Source organism: Peromyscus californicus, unplaced genomic scaffold (genome assembly GCF_007827085.1).
Source record: "Peromyscus californicus insignis strain IS unplaced genomic scaffold, ASM782708v3 Scaffold_17__1_contigs__length_78620276, whole genome shotgun sequence".
Lineage (NCBI taxonomy): Eukaryota > Metazoa > Chordata > Mammalia > Rodentia > Cricetidae > Peromyscus > Peromyscus californicus.
In genome coordinates, this window is record NW_026294469.1 from 11,094,393 (window position 1) to 11,119,047 (window position 24,655).

The 24,655-nt window shown below is 42.6% G+C and overlaps 1 protein-coding gene across 5 annotated transcripts in view; it reads left to right on the plus strand.

Annotated features, from left to right (window-relative positions):
* Window positions 1-13,652, plus strand: part of Rnf125 (ring finger protein 125) — a 79,211-nt gene extending 65,559 nt beyond the window's left edge. For all 5 annotated transcript variants that reach the window (XM_052741621.1, XM_052741619.1, XM_052741620.1 and 2 more), the window contains 4 exons: window positions 4,153-4,247; window positions 5,606-5,696; window positions 7,621-7,728; window positions 9,537-13,652. In XM_052741621.1, the coding sequence (XP_052597581.1) occupies window positions 4,153-4,247; window positions 5,606-5,696; window positions 7,621-7,728; window positions 9,537-9,623 (381 nt within the window). In that variant the 3' untranslated portion in view covers window positions 9,624-13,652. The remainder of the gene's footprint in view (window positions 1-4,152; window positions 4,248-5,605; window positions 5,697-7,620; window positions 7,729-9,536) is intronic.
* The last annotated feature ends 11,003 nt before the right edge of the window (window positions 13,653-24,655 follow it).

Consider the following 24,655-nt stretch of genomic DNA (forward strand, 5'->3'; position numbering starts at 1 on the left):
AGTATTCATGTATATACATGAATATTCATGTATATGTATATACATGAATACTGAAGTGGACCCAAGGCTTCCTACACGCTGGGTGACTGTTATGCCACTGGCCCATATCCCCAGCCCTCAGTTTTACTTTTGATTTTGAGACAGAGTCATTAAGTTACCTATGCTAGCTGTGAACTGACTCTGTATCCCTAAAGTAGCTTGCATTACATGCTTGCCCCACCAGCCTTTTAAACATTCTTTTTGAAACTTGGAACTTTTACTTCATTCATCTGTTTTCTTACCACCATCCAGAGCTGAAAATTAAAAATTTTTGACTTGGATGGAATTTAAAGAAACATATGAGAATTCATGTCTTTAATCTCAGCACACCGGAGGCTGAAGCAAGAGGATCTGCTGCGAATGTTCAAGGCTAGCCCGGTCTACATAACAAGTTCCAGTCCAGCCAGGACTGTATAACAATACACTGTATCAGAACAACAGCAATAAAAACCCAAAACAAAAAGTCAATCCCCGCCAGTCGGTGGTGGCTCACGCCTTTAATCCCAGCACTCAGGAGGCAGATGCAGGTGGATCTCTGTGAATTGGAGGCCAACTTGGTCTTCAGAGTGAGTTCCAGGATAACCAAGGCTACATAAAGAAACCCTGTCTGGAAAAAAAAAAGTCTGGAGAGATGTCTCAGAGATTAAAAACACTGGCTGCTCTTCCAGAGGTCCTGAGTTCAATTCCCATCAACCACATGGTGGCTCACAACCATCTGTAATGAGATCTGGTGCCCTCTTCTGGCAAGCAGGCATACATACAGGCAGAACACTGCACATAATAAATAAATAAATCTTAAAAAAAAAAAAATCAATGCTCAGCAGTGGAAGAACATGGTTACTCTCTCTCCTTGCCTCAGAGCCTGGAAACCAGCTGAACTCGTTCCCCTGGCCCTTAAGGGATGACTCTGACTGAGGTAGCAGGAAGATGCTTCTCAGCTCCCCATAGTGATTTATTTGACTACCTGCACCCCTTAAGTTCTCAGGGCCCTTGTCTCCTGTAGGCTCCTTTCCTGTTATCATCTTTCCCTAGAGAGCTGTATGCTCACACTCCATGTGTCAGCCACTGCCAGGGCCCTGCAGGCAAGGACACTCGGGGAGCTTGGCACCTCCTCTAACATTGTACCCAACACTGATCCACTAAGGCTTTGGTACATTTAAAAACATTTATAAGTGTAAGGCTCAATAATCTATCATGGCCACCTGACCAGAATTTATACATATCCTTTGGGGACAAGCACCCTGAGATTAATTAATTAATTCATTCTCTCACTTACTGTTTCTGATTTGACACACATTGTTTGTTTTTATTAATGTATTTATTTTATGTGTATATGTGAGCACACATGGACCACCTTACCATGGTTGTTTATCCAAAACAACAGCATTCTCTCAGGTCCTGGGTGGAGTCCCCACCTGATTGCCGTCAGATTCTCACCTGAATCTCTGGTATCTGACCAGCCGCAGGATTTTGGTTAATGTTTGAGGAACTCTGCGTCACGCTCTTGCTCTCTAGGCTGTTCTTCTGTCCAGGAATGCTGCCTGTTCCTGTACAAGTTTCAGCTTTGCCTACCTCTCTGTCCAGGCCTGCTCTCCTCTCCATGCAGCCTGGCCTTAGTATTTTGAGTTCCTCTCAAAACAAATTCTTAGCTGCCTGTCTGCACCGATTTTTTCCTCTATCTGATTATCTGCAACGTTAGAATAGGCAAGAGGCTCATTGTCTACCTGCTCTTCGATGGCACCTTACATAGTTTTGTGTGTATGTCTAGATTATAAATTTAACAATCTATGTATTTGTCAGTGTACAATCCCCAGTTGATAATTTTTCTAAGGAAAGCTTATCTTTCTTGAACAAAGAATATGAATTTTTTTTGAAACAGTCTTAGCCTAGTCTAGCCTGAAACTTGTGATCCTCCTACTTCAAATCTTCCTCCCAAATCCTGAGGATTATGTGTATATCACACCTATGTAGCGCTAATTTTTTTCCTCCCTTCCTTCCTTCTCCTATTTTTTGTTTATTTGTTTGTTTATGGTGGGTCTCCCTTGTATGCCTGCATGGCCTGGGACTCACGGTATGGATCAGGTCAGGTTGGCAGAGATCACTTGCCTGTCCCTCTTAAGTGCTGGGATTAAAGGTATGTACCATAATGCCTGGCTCAGAAGTATATACATACTTACACACGATTAAACTAAGTAAAGAGAAGCTGTGTAAATAGGATTCTTAAATGACGTGACCAGCAGTGTTGTGTGAGTTCACAATGCACAGTACACTTAATAGTGCCACCAGGGCTAATAACCACAGCTCTTGTAGTCCGTCTGTATCAGAAGCCCTGATTCCGCACTGACAAACCCTCAGGGCTGTGCTGGTAGCACAGTACGCACCCTCAGCTTCATCAGGACCGCTGGTAAGATTTCCTGGTGGAGAGAGAGAGAGAGAGAGAGAGAGAGAGAGAGAGAGAGAGAGAGAGAGAGAGAGAGAGAACGAACAGGCACACATGAGCCACAGCTTGCATGTGGGAAGCCGGAGTACAATTTGTAGGAATTGGTTCTCTCCTTCTCCCTTGTGGGGACCTGGAATCACTTGTCAGGCTTAGTAACAGGTGCCCTTACCCACTGAGATATCTCAGCAGCCCCCAAAGTAGATATTATAGGTTATAAACATTTCTTTCCTCCTCCTTCCCTCCCCCCTCCCCCCCTCCCCCCTCCCCATCTCAGATAGGGTCTCACTGTCTAGCCCTGGCTGGCCTGGAACTCTGTGTAGACCAGGCTGGGCTGGAACTCGAAGATTTACTCACCTTTGCTTCCCAAGTGCTGGGATCAAAGTCATGCATCACTGCTGGGCTTATACCTTTAACCTAGCACTCAGAAAGCAAAGGCAGGAGGATCTCTGAGTTATAGAGCTAGTTCCAAGACAGCCAGAGTTACACAGAGAAACCCTGTCCAAACAAACAAACAAACAAACAAACAAACAAGAAGACATGCACCACCATGTCTGGCTATAGACACGTCTTTTTAAGATGGCTGCCTTGATCAGTCCTCCTTCTTATGTTTTTGATGGATACTTTGTCACTGTTTTCATGTTCTGGCTAGCTTTACTTCTTTCTGCCTTTTGTTAAGCGACTGTGGCTATTTCCATCACGTGGTAGAGTTTCTGAAGCTGAACTTCCAACGGAAGTTTGGGCGGAATGGGGCAGCGTGGGCTGGTTGTGGGCTGCCACCTAGCCACAGCTGTAAGAAGCTTCCTCCACCAGGAAATCTTACCAGCGGTCCTGATGAAGCTAAGGGTGCGTACTGTGCTACCAGCACAGCCCTGAGGGTTTGTCAGTGCGGAATCAGGGCTTCTGATACAGACGGACTACAAGAGCTGTGGTTATTAGCCCTAGTGGCACTATTAAGTGTACTGTGCATTGTGAACTCACACAACACTGCTAGTCACGTCATGAACTCACAGTGGCATTTACGACTTCACTTACACTGTGAGGTCTCCTTTACTTTATGATGGACACTTGCAAAATGTGTGCACTCAGTTGTCCTCATCTCCGTGTCTTTTCATCTCTTGTCAATGTTTCTCTGCTTCTCTTAGTCTTACTCTTTCTCTTCATCTAGTTTTCTTTCTGTCCAAAACCTATTTGCATAACAGCATGCAAAAAAAATCCTTTGTTACTATACATCTTTAAAAAAAAACAAAACAGCATGCTTTTTAGAAGGAACAAATTTAAAATCTCAACATTCAATGTTTCCAAAGTGTTAGGAGATGTTAAACGTAGTATATGATGATTGTGATGATGATGATGATGATGATTATATTATTATTATTAGTTTTTGGTTTTTCGAGACAGGGTTTCTCTGTATATCCCTGGTTGTCCTGGAACTTGATCTGTAGATCAGGCTGGCCTCACACTCAGAGATCCTCCGGTCTCTGCCTCTTAATGCTGGGATTAAAGGCATGCTCATCTGGCTCAGTGTTATTCTTGATAATGCCTGTACTTTGTGATTATTTCATGAATAAACCAGTTAATTACTGCCCCAATGTAACCCGGTTTGAGAGTTATAGAGCTGGGTCACATAAAGGCCCTTTCCAACAGGAGTTTTATCTTTATTTGCCTTTGTGTAGGTTTGCCTCAGTGACATGAGGACGCACATAAGGACTTGTGAGAAGTACATTGATAAATATGGGCCACTGCAAGAACTTGGCGAGACAACAACAAGGTTTGTTTGAATACAGTGTAATGTTATGCTAAATTCAGTATGTCTATGAAGAATTTAAGCTTAGCACTTGGGAAGCTGAGGCAGGAGGATACTTATAAGTCTGAGGCCATCCTGGGCTACACATGAAAGTACATGCAAAATTGAATTTGAACATCTCTTTTTGAAAAAGACTTTTAATTTTTATTTTATGTATCTTGCATTGTCTGTGCACCATGTGTATGCAGTGCCCACAGAGGTCAGAAGTGTCAGATAACCACCATGTGGGTATTGGAATTTGAACCCAGGTCCTCTGTAAGAACAGCCAGTGCTCTTAAGTGCTGAGCTATCTCTCCAACCCCAAAAATCTCTCTCTTTTTTTTTTTAATGGTGAGTGTATGTATGTGCGCCCAAGTGTATGTCTGCACCAAGTGGATGTAGGAGACTGTGGAGGTGGGAATTGTGTTGGACCTCCCATTGGAGTTATGCAGAGTGGTGAGCCCCTGTGTAGGTGCTGAGAACTGGACCTGAGTCCTCTGCAAGAGCAGCAAGTACTTTTAACCACCAAGCCATCTCTCCAGCCTAAAAGTCTAAGGCTCAGTCTGTTCTTTTTATTTTACTTGAAATTGCCTTGCTAATGTACCTGTTATTGCAGGATTTGTTTTATAAATGATGCCATAAATTTTAAATGAATATTTTTGCTACAAGTAAGCAGAGTGCAGATTCTGCTCGACTGACCAATAGGGAGGAAGGAAGACTAAAAAATAGAGGGAGAAAATATGGTTTTGACTGAAAGTTGATGGAGTTTATGAAATATTTAAAATACATAGAAACTAACTTAACCTCTAATTTCTTTTGCTGGTTAAAATTATAGTGAAGACTCTTGCAGCTAAGCTTGGTGGCACAGACCTTGGTCTCCAGTACTCAGGAGACCAAGGCAGAAGGATCAGCAATGCAGAGCTAGCCTATGCTACCTAGTAACTTTGAGGACAGCTTGAACATGCCGTGACAGTAAAACAAACAAAGACCCAGCCCAGTATGGTGACAAATGCCTATACCCACAGCATTCGAGGAAGCTGAGGCAGATGGATTGCTGTGAGCTTGAGGAAAGCCTGAGCTACATAGCAAGACTCTTGTCTCTAAACAAGCAAACCAGAAAAGCAAGCCAGGTGTGGTGGTGTATACCTGTAACCCCAGAACTTAGGGGCTAGAAGTAGGAGGACCAAGGTGAGCCTGAGTTACCGAGTGAGACCCTACCCCCCTCACAAAAGAGACGCTAACCTAGCTATAGTCTGTACAATCTATTTTTTTAAGTTTCTAATTAGGTGGCTACTTTCTAGCTCACCACTATTTTAGTGATTGTAATTCTGTGCTATTTCCAGATGTGTATGTCCATTTTGTCAGAGGGAACTGGATGAAGACTGCTTGCTGGATCATTGTATTACCTACCACAGATCAGAAAGGAGGCCTGTGGTAATGATTCTTACCTACTAGCTGTCTGTCAGTCTTTCTGTCTGTATATAGTATCTGAATTTAAGATCTATTAGACTCTAGGCCTGGTGGCTTGTGCCTGTCATCTCAGCACTTGGGAGGTAAGGAAGGACAGATGCTGCAGGTTTGAGGCTAACCTGGGCTACACAGGGAGTTCCATGCCAGCACTTACTTATTTTCTGATTTTAAAGTTACTACACATATTTATCTATGTGTTCACACAAAGTTCACATGTGGAGATGGGAGAACTTTGGGGAGTCTTTTGGGAGAGAACTTTCAGCATACTGAGAATTTCACCAACCCCAAGAAACTCTATTTAATATTGTGTTTCTGGGCATGATGGTACATACCTTTGGTAGGCAGAAACAGGTGGATCTTTGTGAGTTCAAGACAAGCCTGGTCTACGTAGTGAGTTCTAGGCTAGGCAGGTTTACAAGAGTGAAATCCTATAAAAAATTTTTTACTTCTTATTTATTTAGTGTGCATTGGTGTTTTGCCCGCATGTGTATCTATGTGAGGATGTCAGATCTTGGAGTTATAGACAGTTATGAGCTGCCATGAGGGTGCTGGGAATTGAACCCGGGTCCGTCGGAAGAACAGCTAGCTAGTGCTCTTAACCACTGAGCCATCTTTCTAGCCCTCCCCCCTTTTACTTCTCAAGAAAAAGATATTCAGCTGAAAAGATGAACACACAGGATCTCACCATGCAGCCCTAGCTGACCTGGAACTTTCTGTGTTGACCTGACTGGCCTTGAACTCACAGAGATCTTCCTAGCTATAAATATAATTTTTACTATTGAGATATATGAAGCCAAGTGTAGTAGCAGACAGGTGTTTAAGGCCAGCCTTAGCCACAGTGGGTTCGAAGCTAGCCTGAGCTACATGAGAAACAAAACAAAACAGCGCTAGGGAGATGGCTTCATCAATAAAGTGCCTGCACACAAGCAGGAGGACCTGAGTTCTGATCCCCAGCGCCCCCCTAAGACCCGAGTGTGATGGTGCAGTGCCCATCTGGAAGCCCAGGACTAGGAGTACAGAGACGAATCCTGGAGCTTGCAGGAGTACAGAGGCGAATCCTGGAGCTTGCAGGAGTACAGAGGCGAATCCTGGAGCTTGCAGGAGTACAGAGGCGAATCCTGGAGCTTGCAGGAGTACAGAGGCAAATCCTGGAGCTTGCAGGAGTACAGAGGCGAATCCTGGAGCTTGCAGGAGTACAGAGGTGAATCCTGGAGCTTGCAGGAGTACAGAGGCGAATCCTGGAGCTTGCAGGAGTACAGAGACGAATCCTGGAGCTTGCTGGCCAGCCAGCTCGCCTAGCCTAATCGCTTAGCTCCAGATTCAAAGAGAAGCTGTCTCAAAAAACAAAATAGGAGGGGGCTGAAGAGATTGCTCAGTGTTTAAGATTGCTGCTCTTGCAGAGGACCCAGGTTCAGGTCTCAGCAATCTATAACTTCAGTTGCAGGATATCTGATGCTCTCTCCTGGGTTCTATGGGCACCAGGCATGGATGTGGTACATATATCATATGCAGGCAAACACTCACACATGTAAAATTTAATAAATCATTTGTTAAAATCCTTAAAAACTATACAGCAACTTAAATACATAAAGTAGAAATGAAAAATAAAAGTAAATTAAGAACATGAGGTGGAGAACAATTGAGGAAAACACCTGACATGGACCTCTGACCTGAACACACACAGACATGACCCTGTACATACACATACAAACACACGAACACATACATATATCACACATGAAACTAGACAAACAAAATACAATGTTGAAGTATGGCCAATGGATTCATAGTTAAAATTCACATTCAATGGTGACTTCTTTTTAAAAATTCTGGGATTAATAGTTATTTAAAATTCCTTTTTTAACTATTTATTGGTCTTTCTTTCTAGTTCTGCCCACTTTGCCATTTACTACCTAATGAGAGCCCAAGCACCTTCAATGGCAGTCTAATTAGACACTTGCAAGTCAGCCACACTTTGTTCTATGATGATTTCTTAGTAAGTATATTTCTAACTTTTACATTGTGTGTTTGTGCTATCTGTGTTAAGTGTCCTTTTTTAAATCCCTGTGAATAAAATGAAAAATAAAATAAAATTATGAAGCATGTGGGTAAAGTGTTCAGTGTTAGCATTAGCATTAAGGAGAACATCAAGACAGCCGAGTGCTTTATAGCATTCACTACTAATATTGAAGTGGTCTTCTTTAACCAGCTGTGGTGGTGCATACCTTTTTTCCCAGCGCTTGGAAGGCAGAGGTGGGCAGAGCTCTGTGAGTTCAAGACCAGCCTGGTCTACATAGTAAGTTCCAGGCCAGCCATAGTAAGACACTGTCTCAACGAACCAACTAAAATGATGCAATGGACTTCCAATAGCGATTTCACCTTTTGTTTTAGAAGCAAGAGGGACTAGAGAGGGATAGAGTTCTTACTGCCTCTTGTTTTTACTAATAGAAGTGCTGATAAGAAGCTTAAATTTTACTTTGACACATAAAGAAGCAAGAAGAGCATTTTTTTTTTTTTTTGGTTTTTTTTGAGACAGGGTTTCTCCGTGTAGCTTTGAGCCTTTCCTGGATCTCGCTCTGTAGACCAGGCTGGCCTCGAACTCACAGAGATCCGCCTGCCTCTGCCTCCCGAGTGCTGGGATTAAAGGCGTGCGCCACCACCGCCCGGCAAGAAGAGCATTTTGTTTGTATTTTCCTGTCCATAAATCAATAATTAATAGAACTGTTAGCATTCTGAGTCCTAGGAGTGGCCTGATTTTTTTCCCCAGTGCTAGAGATCGACCCTGGAGTCTTGCCCATTCTAGGAAAATGCTGTCGTTCAACTCTGACCCTTCCCCAAACTAGCAGGAATGTGTAAACATTATTCCAGTTGTGAAATAGAGAGACCATCCTGACCTGACAAGGCTTTCTTTTACTTTTCTAAACCTTCAGATTTTAATTTGCTTTTTACTTATATGTCTAGGTGTATGTTGTGTGTGTGTGTGTGGGGGGATGTTTGTCCAATGAAGTCAGAAAAGGACATCAGAGTCTTTAGTGGTTATGAGCCACCTGATGTGGTGGTGTAGAGTTTGAGACTACGGAGAAAAGACCCCAGAGTCAATTCAGAGTATAATTAAATAAATTTATCAAGGCTACTAGCAGGGATACAATCTTTAACCCGAATCAGAGATGTGCCTCGCAGAAGCAGGTGAAGGAGGGGCTTTTAAAGCCTTTCATCCACAAGAACTATTCTGCTGTGTGGAGATTAGATAGTGGAGGTGACCTCAAAATAGTCCTTGAATGTCTGTACAAGTAAGTCACAGAAGCCAAAATCGGCAGTTAGTCATCATAACAAGCAGATGGTCACAGCTGTGCATTTCTGGGTGGGGGTCAAGGAGTCAGGGTTGCTGGGAACTAATCTTCCAGTAACTTGAGTCAGAGACAAACGGCTATTAGGTACCAAGGTGGATGCCTAATACAAAATGGAGTTTCTTTAGCCATCACAGTGGGTGCTAGGAAATGAGCTCAGGTCCTCTGGAAGAGCAGTTTGTGTTCTTAACACTGAGCCATTCTTCCAACCCAGGTGTCTACTATTCTCTTTAAACTATTAATTAAGACTTGATGGCAATTCCTGAAAGGCCAGTGTAGTCAAACAGGAAACGGTAACCTCCAATAAGTTCTAGGTCTGACAGGCTTCCTGGAATGATGGACAGGCCATGGAACTCAGGGAGCTTGTTTCCTGAAAAGTGAGCATTGCGTTGAGCCTGGTGCCACCCCCTCCCATTTCTGAACCACTACTATTTCTAATCATTCTTTTCTATTGTAGGACTTTGATATAATCGAGGAAGCCCTTATCCGAAGAGTGTTAGACCGCTCACTTCTTGAATATGTGAACCACTCAAACACCACATAATTTTATAAATAGCAAGGGACCATTCACTTATACCATTTAAGATGCTGCTTGAAGGACTGGAGGGAAATTGCCAATGTTTGATGGAGAAAACTGTACTACAGTGTTACACACTTGTCTTTGCTATGTTGCATTCAAAAACTGCTTTCATTCCGGTTTAGAACTGCCTTTACATTCTTGAGTTTGGTAGACATGTAACCACAGGCAATAGTCTCCATAAGCTATTAACAGATGGAAGAGACAGAGGCTGAGTATGTGGTGGAGGAGCTCCATGTGCACATTGGTGATGCTGTGCATAATGCTACATGTTCATGACTATCATCATGGTTAGGCAAGATAACCAATCTCTGTTCTGCACAAAAAGATGGAGAAAGGAACAAAATATGGACATTAAAGGAAATCTGAAATTTATTCAAATCTTCATGCTCTAATCTCCAATAAAGGAATGTAAATAACCTCATGTGAAAGGAGGAAAGGAAAGAACTTGAAATCAACAAAATCCATTTTAACCAAATTACAGTACCTAATACTCTAATGGATTTTGTGTTTGGAATGTATACTTAGTTGGGCATGGTGGTGAATGCCTGTAACCCAAGTATTTGGGAGGTGGAAGGATCAGAAATGTAAGGCCAGCCTTGGCTAATGAGACCATAAAAAACATTAAAAAACTGAAAAAAGATTATGTGGACTTAACTATTGGCATACTATATATGCACATATAGAAATTTGATGGAATATTTTTCAAATATTTGTAGCTTATTATTTAGAGGTGTTTTATAATATAAGTGATTACTTAAGACCAATCTGTGGTTAACGTTTTCACATTAGTAATTTTGAGTGGAACTCCTAAGCTTTGTTTTTAATTTTAACATCTTAAAAAGTATAAAATAAAGCACACATACTAAAAACCAGATGCAAAATGTATAGCTTAATGTGTTATTATAAGAAACATTAGTACTCATGGATGGTGACATGCGTATGCCTGGGAGGCAGAGCAGGATTGCTTCAAGTCCAAAGCCAACCTGGGCTACAAGTTGCAAGCCTGCTTGTGCTAGTGCAAGACCTTGTCTCAAAACCAAAGAAACAAAAGCATTATGAACTCATGTATTTAGACATCTATGAATGGACTTCCATCGATTACAAATGTCACTTTATTGAGGTCCGACTCCTCTTTTCTTTGGCCATTCCTTGAAGGTCCTTTGAACACTTTATTACTTTCCTTGCTGTTTTCTATGGCAAGATCCTCCATGAGGAATTTGTGTTTGCTATTATGGACCTGAAATCACCAACTCCCTCAGAAGCCTGATTTCTTTCTGTGCAGAATGACATTTCAAATCACAGTCGGAAGCTGGGGATGGTAGCACATGCCTGTTAAGAGGATCTGTTGTTCAAGATCTTCCTCAGCTACATAGCAAGGCAAGTAGAGCCTAGGCTACAAGAGACCCTGTCTCAATCCACCCCCCTCCCATTTTTATTCCAGAAAAAGTCGGATAATTGCTGCTATTAAGGTGGCCATTGTTTCAGGGGAAGAGCTAGGGAACAGCTGTTTGTTTAAAGATAGAATACTTTATGACCAGGCTTGGTGGTCATGGTAGTCATGGTAGTTCAGGATGGTTGCTAACTCGAGACCCTCTTGCTTCAGCCTCCTGTGTGTGAGGATACAGGTCTGTGTTACCATGCCTGGCAGTTATTCCCCATTTTCAAAAATAGTTTTATTGTGCCAACATTTGTTGTTATGCTCTACTCTCTCCCTTTTTATCCCCCAGTTCTTCAGGTGTATTTATTATTACTGGAGTTTTTCACATTTGATTCTTTAATGACACATTCAGGACACTGATTAGAATTTCCATCTTGAAATGAAGAGAAAAGTAACAGAGACTGTGGCCATCAACTCCTGGGGGTGAAATGCTATTTGACTTAAATTTTCTTTAAATGGCTGGTGAGAGGGCTCAGTAGGTAAAGGCACTTGCTGCCAAGCCTAACAATCTGAGTTTGATCCCTGGGGCCCACGTTTGTGAAAGAGAACTGACTCCCACAAGTGCCGATGTAATGGGTACCCCCCCCCACACCCACACCCACAAATGAACATAAAACAACTTAAACTGTAATCACTTATAAGCATCATTTGTTACACTTCAACATTGTCATAATCATGGTGCCATGATTTCTTCCCCCGTTTTTGAGACAGGTTCTCGATATGTATACCTGGCTGATCTGGAACTCACTGTGTAGAGCACACTGGCCTCAAACTTTGGGTAATCTTCCTGCTTCTAGCTCCTAGTGCTGGGATTTAGATGTGGCCACTGCTTTCTAAAATTTCTCTAATGAATTTTCCATGACTACTTTGATGTTGCTCCTGTTTTCTCACCGGGACAAGGCCACTTGGGAGATATAAAGCAGGGGAAGAAAAAGATTTCAGGACATCCCTTTCTTTCCTTCGTTTCTCTTTTGGTGTTAGATTAAAATCAAGAACTGATGTGCATCAGGCCAGTGCATCAGTCAATCTGTGTTAATTTAGAGCCATAAAGTCATTACACCTATAAGTAAGTTTAAAACTCCATTCTGGGGGCTGGAGGGATGGCTCAGTGGTTAAGAGCACTGGCTGCTCTTCCAGCGGGTCCCAGTTCAATTCCAGAACCCGCATGGCAGCTCACAACTGTCTGTAATTCCAGCTCCAGGGCATCCGCCGACACACTCACACAAACATATATTTAGGCAAAATGCCAATGCACATAAAATAAAAATAAACATTGAAAAAATTAAAAGAAAAATAAAAACCTCTTCTGGATAACCAAGATGGCTCAGCAGGTAGACTGCTCTCTGTGCAAGTCTGCCACCCAAGTTTGTCTGATCCCCAACAGCTCATGGCGGAAGGAAAACTGACTCTGGAAAGTTGTCTTTTCACCTCTGCACATGCACCATGGCATGCTCATGTCGGAACTCACATCAGCACACATAAAAAAATAAAAATAAAATAAACGGGGTTGGGGGGCTGAGGAGATGATGACTCAGCAGCTAGGGTGCTTGCCACTCCATCGTGAGGTCCGAGGTCCCAGCACCCATGTGGGATAGCTCACTCTAGCAGCTCTTCTGGCTTCCACTGGTACTTGAGAACACAGGTGCCTGAGCATACGCACTCACACAAAATACTTAAAAATAACAAAAAATTAAGAAACCCAACAACCGAATTCTAAATTGAGCATGGTGACTAAAGTCTGTAATCCAGCACTTGGGAGGTAGAAGCAAAAAGATCAGAAGCTTGAGGCCAGCCTCAGCTACCTAGCAAGTTTAGGCTAGCCTGGGGTTACACATGACTCTGCCTCAAAACCAAAGCCCTGTGTTCTAAGTCCTAAGTTGAAGTCATGCTTTGCTAACAGTGCAGGGACACACTCAGAAGTCTACCTGAGGTTGGTGTGTTTGTTTTTTAATTTTGTCACCTACAGGATAAATTAGGTGCTGGCCGCCTGAGGTATTTTGTGTTCTGAATTGCTGCAGTTTGAAAATGATATGCAGATATCCTTCCACTGTGCTTTGACCTTTTTATAAAAAGGAGTTTGTAATTCATTGCTTTAAAAAGTAAAAACCAGTATTCAAAGTTGTTGATTACCAATAAAAATCTTTCATGTGCTTTTTTGTAAATACTGCCTCATGCTACAACTTTATCAAGGGGGGAAAAAAACAATTCCAATGATATTTTAAAACGAGGTTCTGCTAAACTTTGGTTGGAAAATGAACTGATTGTGGACGCTCCTAAGAACCCCTGAGGATGGTAATGTTGCTTCCCTACTGTTACTGAGCATTCTGTGTGCTTCATTTTAAAGTGAGCTTACTCCAGTTTTTGAATGGTTATCAGATGATAATTTGTATACTCACACATTAAAAGTATTTTTTAAGTACTAAGAGATTCATTCTTTTATTGTTCAAATGTAAAAAGAACTTCTGATCAAAATTTAAAACTTGTAATTCTTTTTCTTTTGAAAACTATTATTATGAGAAATAAAGAATGGCAGGACCATTGCTTTCATTAAAATATCCACTGTGTCTATTTGGTTTTTCTTATTTTTATGGTACTGGGTATTGAACCTAGGATCTCAAGCATGCTGGTCAAGCATTCTAGTGCCAACCTACATCTCTAGTCCTCTTCCTTTTTAAGACAGAATCTAAATTAGTTGCCTAGGCTGCCCTTGAACTTGTAATCTTCTGTCTTAGCCTCTTAAGTAGCTGGGATTACAAGCATGCGTCACCATACAGTTTTTGTTGCTTTGAGACAAGGTTTCACCATGTAGCCCTGCTGGCCTGGAATTTGCTTTCATAGCCCAAGCTGGTCTTGAACTTGTGATCATTCTATCTCTGCCCAAGTGCTGGGATTGTAGCTATGCACTGCTATTTCTGGCCAAGTAGGTTAGAAAAGCCTTTGCCCCTCTTCTTTGCAGTACTAGGGCAGAAAACCAGGACACATGCACAGTTCCAGCTTACCTTTTCAATTTCAGTGGACACCGTGGTGCTCAGAATACCAGGTTTTTAAAACTGCTGTTACGGGTATTTGGAGTGTTAGTGATGAGGGGCTAACTTCTGCACTTTAGAATATTGAATATCCTTAGTCTCTGCCTAGATCCCAAGCCAATAGCATACTGTTCCCAGTTAGGACAACCAGACATGTCTCTAGACAATGATAACGGCTATTGGGAATAGAATCTTTAGTTGAGAACCACTGAACTAAATGAAAATTACTTTTGTGGTTGATGTTACTTAGCAACCGTTAAAAACAAAGAAGTGGGGTGTACCTCAATAAGAAAGTTTGCTTAGCATTGTTGATGGCCACCTTCAGTTAAGAAGGAGTTGTGGTCAAGCCTGAGATACATGGGACTCTGTCTCAAAAAAAAAAAGTGCTTCTACATTGCCTTTGGGCTGGGGATGTGTCTTAGAGTGCTTGTCTCTCACACACATCTGTAGGTTCAATCCTTAGCACCAAATAAAATAGGTGTGGTTACACTTGCCTGTAATATCAGCCCTGAGGAGGTATAGGCAGGAAGAACAGGTGTTCAGAGTTATCCTTGGTTTTATATTGAGTTTGAGGTCAGCTTGGCCCACTAAATATACACATTCTTATATTTCAGGAAACACACATTTAAAAAAGTTTTAATATAAATATATATGTATGTGTGTGTGTGTGTGTGTGTGTGTGTGTATGTGTGTGTGTATACCATGTGCATGCAGGAATCCTTAGGTTAGAAGCATCAGATCCCCTGGAACTGGAGTTACAGTTGTGAGCTGCCATGTGGGTGCTAAGAATGGAACCCAGGTTCTCTGCAAGAGAACTGATTTTGACCACTGAGCCATCTCTCCAGCCAGAAAAGAACACATCCTAGTTTTTGGTTTTGTTTTTTGAGACAGGATCTTAATATATAGCTCAGGCTGGGCCTAGAAGTCAGAAATCTGCCTGCCTCTACCTCCTGAGAACAGATTAAAGATGTGTGCCACCATTCCTGAATCAAAACAAAACAAAACAAAAACCGAACACATCTTTCATTTGTTAATGATTCCCAAGTTTGAATAAAATTAACTAAAAGTTACCATGGCAAAAATGTATATGAGAGCCAGGTGTGGGGGCACATACCTATAAACTTGGCGTTTAGAGGCTGAAGCAGGAAGACAGTTTAGTTCTAACCTGAGCTGCATGAGGAGTTCAAGACTAGACTTCAAAACTTAGTGAGAATTTGTTTTGTTTTGTTTTGTTGTTGTTGTTGTTGTTGTTTTGAAACAGGATCTCATGTAGCCCAGACTGACTTCAAATTCAACATATAGCTGAAAAACAACCTTGAACTCTGTTACTCAAATGTTAGGATTACCAGTACCTACCATCTCATCTTCTCTTTTGTTTTGTTTTTGAGACAGGATCTCACTATGTAGCCCTGGTTGTCTTGGAACTCACTATGTAGACTAGGATGGCTTCGAACTCACAGACATCCACGTCTTTTTTTTTTTTTTAACAGAGGGCCTAAAATGCAACATTATACTATCCTTTTATAAGATTTCAAGTTTGTGTTCTGCAGAAATTTGGGCCTTGGGGCCTGCTGATTTGAAACCCTTTACAGGGGTGTTGTAGAATATTATTTTAACGAAGCAAAGATGTGTTATATTTGTTCATGCTGCAGAATATTACTTGAATTGTGTAAAGGTGTGTTTCTTTTGTTTATGCTGCATTTATTTAATTATGAAAAAAAATTGTTGCATTTGTTACACCTTGCCTGCCTAAGGCACCTGATTGGTCTAGTAAAGAACTGAATGCCCAATAGCTAGGCAGAGAAAGGATAGGCTGGCAGGAAGAGAGAATAAATAGGAAGAGAAATCTAGGCTCGAAAGGAGAGAGAGGAAGAACGAGAGAAGATGGAGGAGAGAATGAAGGACATGTCTGGGGCGAGAAGCCAGGCAGCCACCAGACAGACAGACAGAAGCAGTGAGAGTAAGATGTACAGAAGTGAGAAAGGTAACAAGCCCTGAGACAAAAGGTAGATAAAGAGAAACAGGTTAATTTAAGTCAAAAGAGCGAGCCAGAAACGTGCCTAAGCTAGGCTGAGCAATTCAAAACTAGTAAGTCTCTGTGTCATGATTTGGGAGCTGGTTGGTAGCCAAAAGAAAAAGGCTGGTACAGAGAGAGAATAACTTCTCCCCCCAGTATTGGGCATTGAACCTAGGGCCTTGCACGTGCTACTCAAGTTCTCTACCACTTAACACCCCAACCTTCCCAGTTAAAAACAGGCAGTAAAATAATACAATTCATAGAAACAGGAAACGGAATGGTTTCCAGGGGTTGGAAGAAGAAATGGGGAGTTACTGTTTAATGGGTATAGACTTTCAGTTCAGCAATAGGCAAAAGTGCTAAAACCTGTTGTACAAACCAGGTGTATAGCTGATACTATGATACTGTACATTTAAAAGTGATCAAAATGGGTAAGGGCTCAATGGTTAAGAGCACTGGCTGCTCTAGGTCCAATTCCCAACACTCACAGGACAGCCCTCTTCTGGCTTTTGCCAGAATTGCATGCACACGGTGCATAGACATGCAGACTGGCAAAACACTTAAACACAGAGAAAGAAAGAAATCTTAAAAATATTTATATCAGCCAGGCAGTGGTAGTGCACACCTTTAATCCCAGCACTCAGAAGGCAGAGCCAGGCAGATCTCTGTGAGTTCAAGGCCAGCCTGGTCTACAGAGTGAGATCCAGGGCAGGGACCAAAACTACACAGAGAAACCCTGTCTCAAAAGACCAAATATACATATATTTGTATTAGGGGCTGGAGAGATGGCTCAGAGGTTAAGAGCACTGGATGCTCTTCCAGAGGACCTGGGTTCAATTCCCATCACTCATATGGCAGCTCAAAACTGTCTATAAATCCAGTTCCAGTGCACATAAATGCACATAAAATAAAAATAAATCTTAAAATATTTCTATTAGATTTACTTATTTTATAAGTATTTTGCCTGAACGTGTGTATTGCACTATGTCCATGATTGTTGCCCATGGAGGTCAGAAGGGGGCGTCAGATACCCAGGAACTGGAGTTACAACTCCTCTTTATATGTGCTGAGCTGTCTCTCTACTACCACCCCCAAATAGATCTTTAAAAAATTATGTAGATGGGTTTTCTTTTGTGTGTGTGCTTTTGTGCATGTGAGGATTGCATGGAGGCTACAGATTGGTGTCTTCATCAATCACTCTCCACCTTGTTTTGTTTTTGTTTTTGTTTTTGTTTTTTGTTTTTTGTTTTTTTATTTTGAGGCAAAGGTCTCATTATGCAGCTCTGGCCAGCCTGGAACTTGCTATGTAGACCAGGCTGGCCTCAAACTCACCTGCCTCTGCCTCAAAAGATATATACCACTATACCCAGCAGCTTATTTTTGGAGACAAGGTCCTCACTAAACTTGGATTTTGCTGATTTGGCTAGAGTGGCTGGCCAGTCAGTCCCGAGAATCCTTCTATTGCTGCCTCGCCTGCATGGGGATTACAGGTGTGAACTTCCATATCTGGCTTTTTAAAAACGAACATATACCATGGATTCTGGGGAATCAAGGTTAGGTCTTCTTGCCTGTCCAGTGAGCACTTACTAAGCTGTCTCTCCAGCTCCTACGAGTCTACATTAGCGTTGTTTTTCTCACCCCAATTCTCTCTCTCTCTCTCTCTCTCTCTCTCTCTCTCTCTCTCTCTCTCTCCTCTTTCACACACACACACACACACACACACACACATACACGAGCATTTTCTTTTTAAATGAGTTTAGTAAATTATAGTTGTCAGTGAAATTTGGAATAAAAGAAATGTCATCTCACTGGCAATGCTCCTGAACTTTCAAAAATAAAGCATTTAAATATAGAGACTGAGAAACTCCTTGTCGCTGGTTTTCACCCACGGGTTTCTGATCAGACTTCTGATAAAGCTCTAAGCACACAGCCTTGTTTGAACTTTTCACCTTTCTTGTGCTGCTGCGGGTCTCCTCTGGCTGATTGCTAGTCAGGGTATATCACCCCCATTTTGTGTTCATTTGTGTTTTGTTTTGAGACAGGGTCTCATTATGTAGACCAGCCTGGCTTGGAATTCACAAAGAACCTCTTACCTCTGTCTGGTACTTAAGTTGTGTGCCACCATGATTACCCCTCTACCCCATTTTAACATTTTGTTTTGCAATGATGGGATGGAGTCCAGGACCTTGCACTTCTAGGCAAGCATTCTAGCATTCAGCTACATCTCTAGCCTCCCCACTCCATTTCAGCTTAATTACTTCTTTCAAGTATTCTATCACTGAGTTACACACATAGAAATGGACTGATTTTTTTTTTTTTGGCGGGGGGTGGGGGTGCCTTGTTATGTTACCCAGGTTGGTCTTGAACTCCTGGGACCTAGTGATCCTTCTGCCTCAGTCTCTCAAATAGCCTGGACTATAGTGTATGACATTGGACATGGCTAAACTTCTCTCATACACATTTTTTCCCAGATGGATTGCCATGTAATCCAGACATGCTGATTTCTAGGTTGCAATATAGCAGAGGAAGGTTATATAACCCTGTGAAGGGACCCAGTCTTAGAGTTTCTATTGTTGTGAAGAGACACCATGATCACTGCAACTCTTAAAGAGAAAACATTTGATTGGGGTGACTCACTTATAGTTTCAGAGGTTCAGTTCATTATCATCATGGCAGGGAGCATGGCAGTATGCAAGCAGACTTGGTGCTGGAGTAGTAGCAAAGAGTCCTATATCTTGCAGGCAACAGGAAGTCAACTGAGACACTGGGTGGTATCCTGAGAATAGGAAACCTCAAAGCCTGCCTCACCATGATGCACATCCTCTAACAAGGCCATACCCACTCCAGCAAAGCCACACCCTCTAATAGTGCCACTCCCTATGAAATTATGGGGCCAATTACATTCAAACTACCACAGATCCCAAGACCAAGTTCTCAGAACAAAAGAGATTTATTTGCCCCAGAAGGACAAAAGCCAGGGAATAAGAGACAAAGACAGAAGACAGAGGATGGGAGAGGAGGAGAAGGGAACAAGGGAGAAGGGGAAGGGGTATTTATCCTGCAGGGACAAAGGCCTGCCTCTAGATAGAGAGGAGACAGACATGGCCCATAGACAAATGGCGGTTTATAAAGAGGAAAGGGGACACCTCCTGTTAGGATGAGATGTTTAATTTTGATTGGACAGGTTAATTAAGGCAGCCAAAAGGGGACTTTTGCTTGCTGGACTTCAATATTTTGATAGCTGGACCTTGGTAGTCAGCCTCGGGAGGAGGAAGTGGCCAAATAAGGGAACAGACCTTGGTGGCTAGCTTTAGGAATGGAATCTAATGGTTTTAGCAAGGCAGAGGGAATGGGGGAAGGGCAAGGCCAGCCAGACCCATGTTTGCCATGCTGGGTCTGCCAGAGCCATGTTCGCCATGCTGAGTCTGCCAGAGCCATGTTCGCCATGCTAGGGTCTGCCAGAGCCATGTTCGCCATGCTGGGTCTGCCAGAGCCATGTTCGCCATGCTGGGTCTGCCAGAGCCATGTTCGCCATGCTGGGTCTGCCAGAGCCATGTTCGCCATGCTGGGTCTGCCAGAGCCATGTTCGCCATGCTGCGTCTGCCAGAGCCATGTTCGCCATGCTGGGTCTGCCAGAGCCATGTTCGCCATGCTGGGTCTGCCAGAGCCATGTTCGCCATGCTGGGTCTGCCAGAGCCATGTTCGCCATGCTGGGTCTGCCAGAGCCATGTTCGCCATGCTGGGTCTGCCAGAGCCATGTTCGCCATGCTCAGGCCGGCTAGAGCCCCTCCCCCTGGACTTTAGATCCCCCTGCTTTCACCTCCCCAGTACAGAGTGCAAGGGTATGGCTCTACACCTAGTCTGAACTCCAGGCCTCACCACAATACCAACTGAACCAAATCCCCATCCCCTTTATTTTGCTTTTTTTTCTTGACAAGATCTCACTTATGTATCACTAGTGGCCCCCAAGGGGTTCATCCTGCCTCAGCCCCCTAAGTGGCTAGGAATACAGGAGGAGCACACCACCATGCTCCATTTCCCCCCTCCCTTATGTACTTTTGGAACTAAGAATTGAACTTGATCAGATACAGTTTAGGGCGTCTTTATTGGGTTCATTTTCTCTGCCAATTAAGGAATTAAATGGCAGGAAGAGAACTCTCAAACACCTCAAACAGGAGCAGACAGACAGAGCAGCAGTTGAAGACAGGTGTTTTTGGAGGTGAGGAAACATGTACATGCAGCAGACATACAGGGAAAAAGACCCTCTGCAAAGCTCGGGAAGGTGAGAGATCCAGTTTTTTCTGGAAGGCTTGAAGTATGAAAGTATCTGGAGAGTTTCTCTTCACTCACTTAGGGTTGGTCAGTTTGAAGGACAGATGGCCGATTGGCCCACAGCTGTAAAGGAGCCCTGATCCAGCCATGAACTTGTTGAACCAGTCCTTCCACTGATGGGAGGCAGGGGCCAGAAAAGCCCTTGTTTTAAGGGACTAGGCTCTTGTCTCAGATCAAGAGGGTGAGGAAGAAGCCAGCCATCTTGAAAGGTTCATCACCTTTATTACCTAGCCATGGTCCACTTCCCTGTCTGCCTGCCTGCCTGGGAGTCAAAGGCCTAGTTTCTCAGGAATGTACTGTACCCATGCTGGCCAAGTGCTCTACCACCAAGTCACCTTCCCAGCCCCAGCTCCTCAATTCAGCAGTCTTGCCGGCCTGACAGAAGTTTTGATGTTTGCAGTTTGGAAGTTCCCCTGACACAAATTGACAGTGATTCATTTCAGGGTGAGTGCAAAGGGAAATAAGCAGAGCCACGACCCAGACAGGGAGGTAGTTAATGAGAGAGCTGACTCAGGGTAAGCTGAGTTAACTTTAGGAGACCAGTTAGAGACTTGGAAGCAACAAATTAAGTTAAAACGTGACATAACAGGATGGTGAAATAAATGTCTTATGTGCTGTAGGATGGTTGAGCCTAGCACAGTGTGTGTGTGTGTGTGTGTGTGTGTGTGTGTGTGTGTGTGTGTGTGTGTGTGATTGATGTCTTTCCAGCAGGACGGTTAAGCCTGGACAATGTGTTTGTATGTAATTTCCACACCAATTCCCTTCTTGAACTAAGGAGTCATGGGGATTTTCTTCAGGGCCTCTATATAGTCACGTCCATTCCTAAACATGCTCAACTAAGGAGTCATTCCTGAGCAAGTTCAAGTTAAGATCATAATCTAAGAAGACAGTAGGCATTCGTAGCTTAAAGTCATGGAACAAACAAAAGGTGAAACCTGAGCCTTTTTCTCATTCTGTCAGTTTTCCAGTTGCTTCTTCTAAGGCAATCGTTAGGGGCTTTTGAAGTTTTATAATGGGAGGAAGCCAGGCTCTGTCAAGAAAGAAAATTATTTCCTTGTTTAATTTTTGAGACAAGGTCTCATGAGAAGCCCGTTTTGTGGCTGAGGCTAGCTTTGAACTTCCTCTTTCTACCCATATAGAGTGTTAATAACAGGTTTGTTCCGCCATGCCCAGTTCTTACAACCAATTTGTTGATGGATTTGCACATGCTACCAACTATATGCTTACAGCTACACCAAACGATTTAGAATATAGGAGCGAGTAGTATAAATATATTGGTAATAGACATGTGGAAAGTTAGCGTTGCAGAGGATGAAACAAAATTAAAGTCATAAAATTAACTTCATTGTTAAGTATTCTTAAGAATGACATTGAAGAATAACATATTGTGTGTGTGTTCCTTGTACTTTTTTCACTCTATTTATTTACTTATAAAATAACTTTGCTATTTATGTGTCTTGCCTGCATGTGCATCTGTACCACCAGCATGTTGGTGGTCTCAGAAGTCAGGTGCCATTGGATCCCCTGGAATTGTGGGTACTGGGAATTAAAGCTGAGTCCTCTGTAAGAGCAGCAGGAGTTCTCAAACACTGAGCCATTTCCCCAGCCCTTACTAACCTGTATTCTTTTTTCTTTCCTGTTTGTTTTGTAAAGAAAGAAAAAGAGGCATAGAGTTGGATAGGTGGGAAGGATCTGGGAGGTGACAGGGGAGGAGGGGGAAACCATGATTAGAATATGTTGTATAAACTTTAAATAAAAACAGAATATCTCTCAGATAATATATTTCCTAAGGTGGTCGGAATGAGTTAAAATACACTATCAAACAGTGACACTGGGCATCTGAAAACCATTGATGGGACTTTGAGAAGCTAGCACATGCCTCCTATCATGTTCTTTCCCCTCCCAGGAAATCTCAAAAGCTAATATTAGCTTTCCTGCTCTGCTTCCACCTCCACTGTTATAGAAGCAAAAAGAACAAGAATGCAAGCACTTACAGCCTGGTAGAAGGAATTAGCTATTCTAGAACCCCACCCTCCCACCTGTATGGGGTTTCTTTTTTTTCCTGAGACAGGGTCTTGTTATGTAGGCCAGGTTGACCTTGAACTCTCCATCCTCCTCCTTCAGCCTCTCACATGCTGATTAGGACCTCCTCCTCCTTGCTTTCTCATGCACATTGAGACTCCTGGAGGTTTTCCAAGAATCTGTAGATTCTAATCCTTCCATTTCCTACCTCCATAATCACTAGTAATGTAAAGTGTAATACTTCATCAAAGCATGCTTTGTTCCTCCAGTTACTCTTTGAATCATCATTTTGATAACTATCAAAGTGAAATTAGTTGACAATAAGAGCTGTGGCATCTGCAGAAATACCTAACAGTGCTACTAGAAAAATTATAAACTTTGAAACCTCAGTTGGATTGTATTTGCAATTTGTGAAGTCCACAACACCCCATTCCATAAAGTAGAGCAGTGTTGTTGTGAGGAGTCTGGCTGCATAGACAGAAGCCGGTTGAGAAGAGCAGGATTAGAACAAGCAGGATTCCAGTCTGATGGGGTAGTTTCCCTCCCTGTGAAGGTCACAGCGCGGGAGACTTCCCTAGATCGGCTAAAACTCGGTTCTATGAGAATTTGACTATTTCTTACCTTTTTTTTTTTTAAAGATTTATTTATTTATTATGTATACAGAGAAGGGTGCCAGATCTCATTACAGATGGTTGTGAGCCACCATGTGGTTGCTGGGAATTGAACTCAGGACCTCTGGAAGAGCAGTCGGTGCTCTTAACCTCTGAGCCATCTCTCCAGCCCCTATTTCTTACTTTCTATCCTGATTTTTACCAAGGACAGATAACTTAGTTTCAAGTTTGATGGCACAGGACTTTGGCTGACTCCATGTTAAGTCTAGCCTGGTGTTCTCTGTCCAGACCAGTATCCAACCAATGTTTCTTCTTTACAGTGACAAAGACCATGAAAGTCATGAACTTCAGGAGAGACCCAACTAGTGTCTTTTTCGTTTGTTTTTTGTTTCTTCTTGTTTCTTCGAGACAGGTTTCTCCTGGTAGCCCTAGCTGTCCAGGAACTCACTCTGTAGACTAGGCTGGCCTCTAACTCAAGAGATCTGCCTGCCTCTGCCTCCCAAGTGCTGGGATTAAAGGCGTGCTCCACCTCTGCCTGGCTAGAGTCTTTATTTAAAAATATTTTTTCTTTGCAATTTTATTTTTCTTTTCTGAATGTTTTGTCTGCATGGATACCCATGCATCTCCATGTTCAGTGTGCAAGGAGGCCAGAAGAGGAATTCAGATTTTTTGAACTGGAGTTGCAGATGGTTGTGAGCTGCCATGTAGGTGCTGAGAACTGAATCTGTGTCCTCTGGAAGAGCAGCTAGTGTTCATAACCATTGAGCCATCTCCCTGGCCCCCTAACTAGTGTCTTAAATGACATCTATATAATTAACTTAGACTGTGTTTAAGGGTTTTAACAAAGGATGGCATTGAAATTTTTCTCTAAGGTTTACTGAAGATTCTCTCATATACTCTGGATTTATATATCCTTACCTTCTCTTTCCCACATAGTTGGGTTCCTATTTCATGTGGCTTTATCTAGGAATTAAGGGCCCATTCAAGAAAACACACTTATTTCCCAAGTGAGACAAAATAACGAATTAGTGACTTAGATGGAATGCGTAGGTACATGCTTCTAGCTCATTCTTCTTCAAATCTATCATTCTCACCTTCCTTAATCGAAAAGGTATTACGGTGGAAGACTGCATCTGTCAATGCCTGAAATGTACAAATCTGTCATTTTGCTTAAATTCAAAGTTCCAACTCCACAGCAGCCTTTGAATCTGAGATCCTCCTACCCCAGTCTCCCCAATTACGGACGTCTAACCAGATTGTAGTTACTTGTTCCATAGCACACTTCTTGCCCAAATCCAAATCTGGCCAGGGTTAATAAGGAAAATCAGATCCTTTGTATTAGGAATATTTGGAAACCCTGTCCTAAGAAACCAAAAAAGAGAGAGAGAGAAAAGAAAGGAAGAAAAGGAAAGAAAGAAAAAAAAAGGGAAGAAAACTCGCAGGGAAGGCAGTAGGAGGGCCAAGCAACGGAATCCACACTGCGGGGCGGCTGAGACTACCGGGTGAAGAGGGCCGCCCATTGCTTTCGTCACAATCCGCCGCCGCGCCGC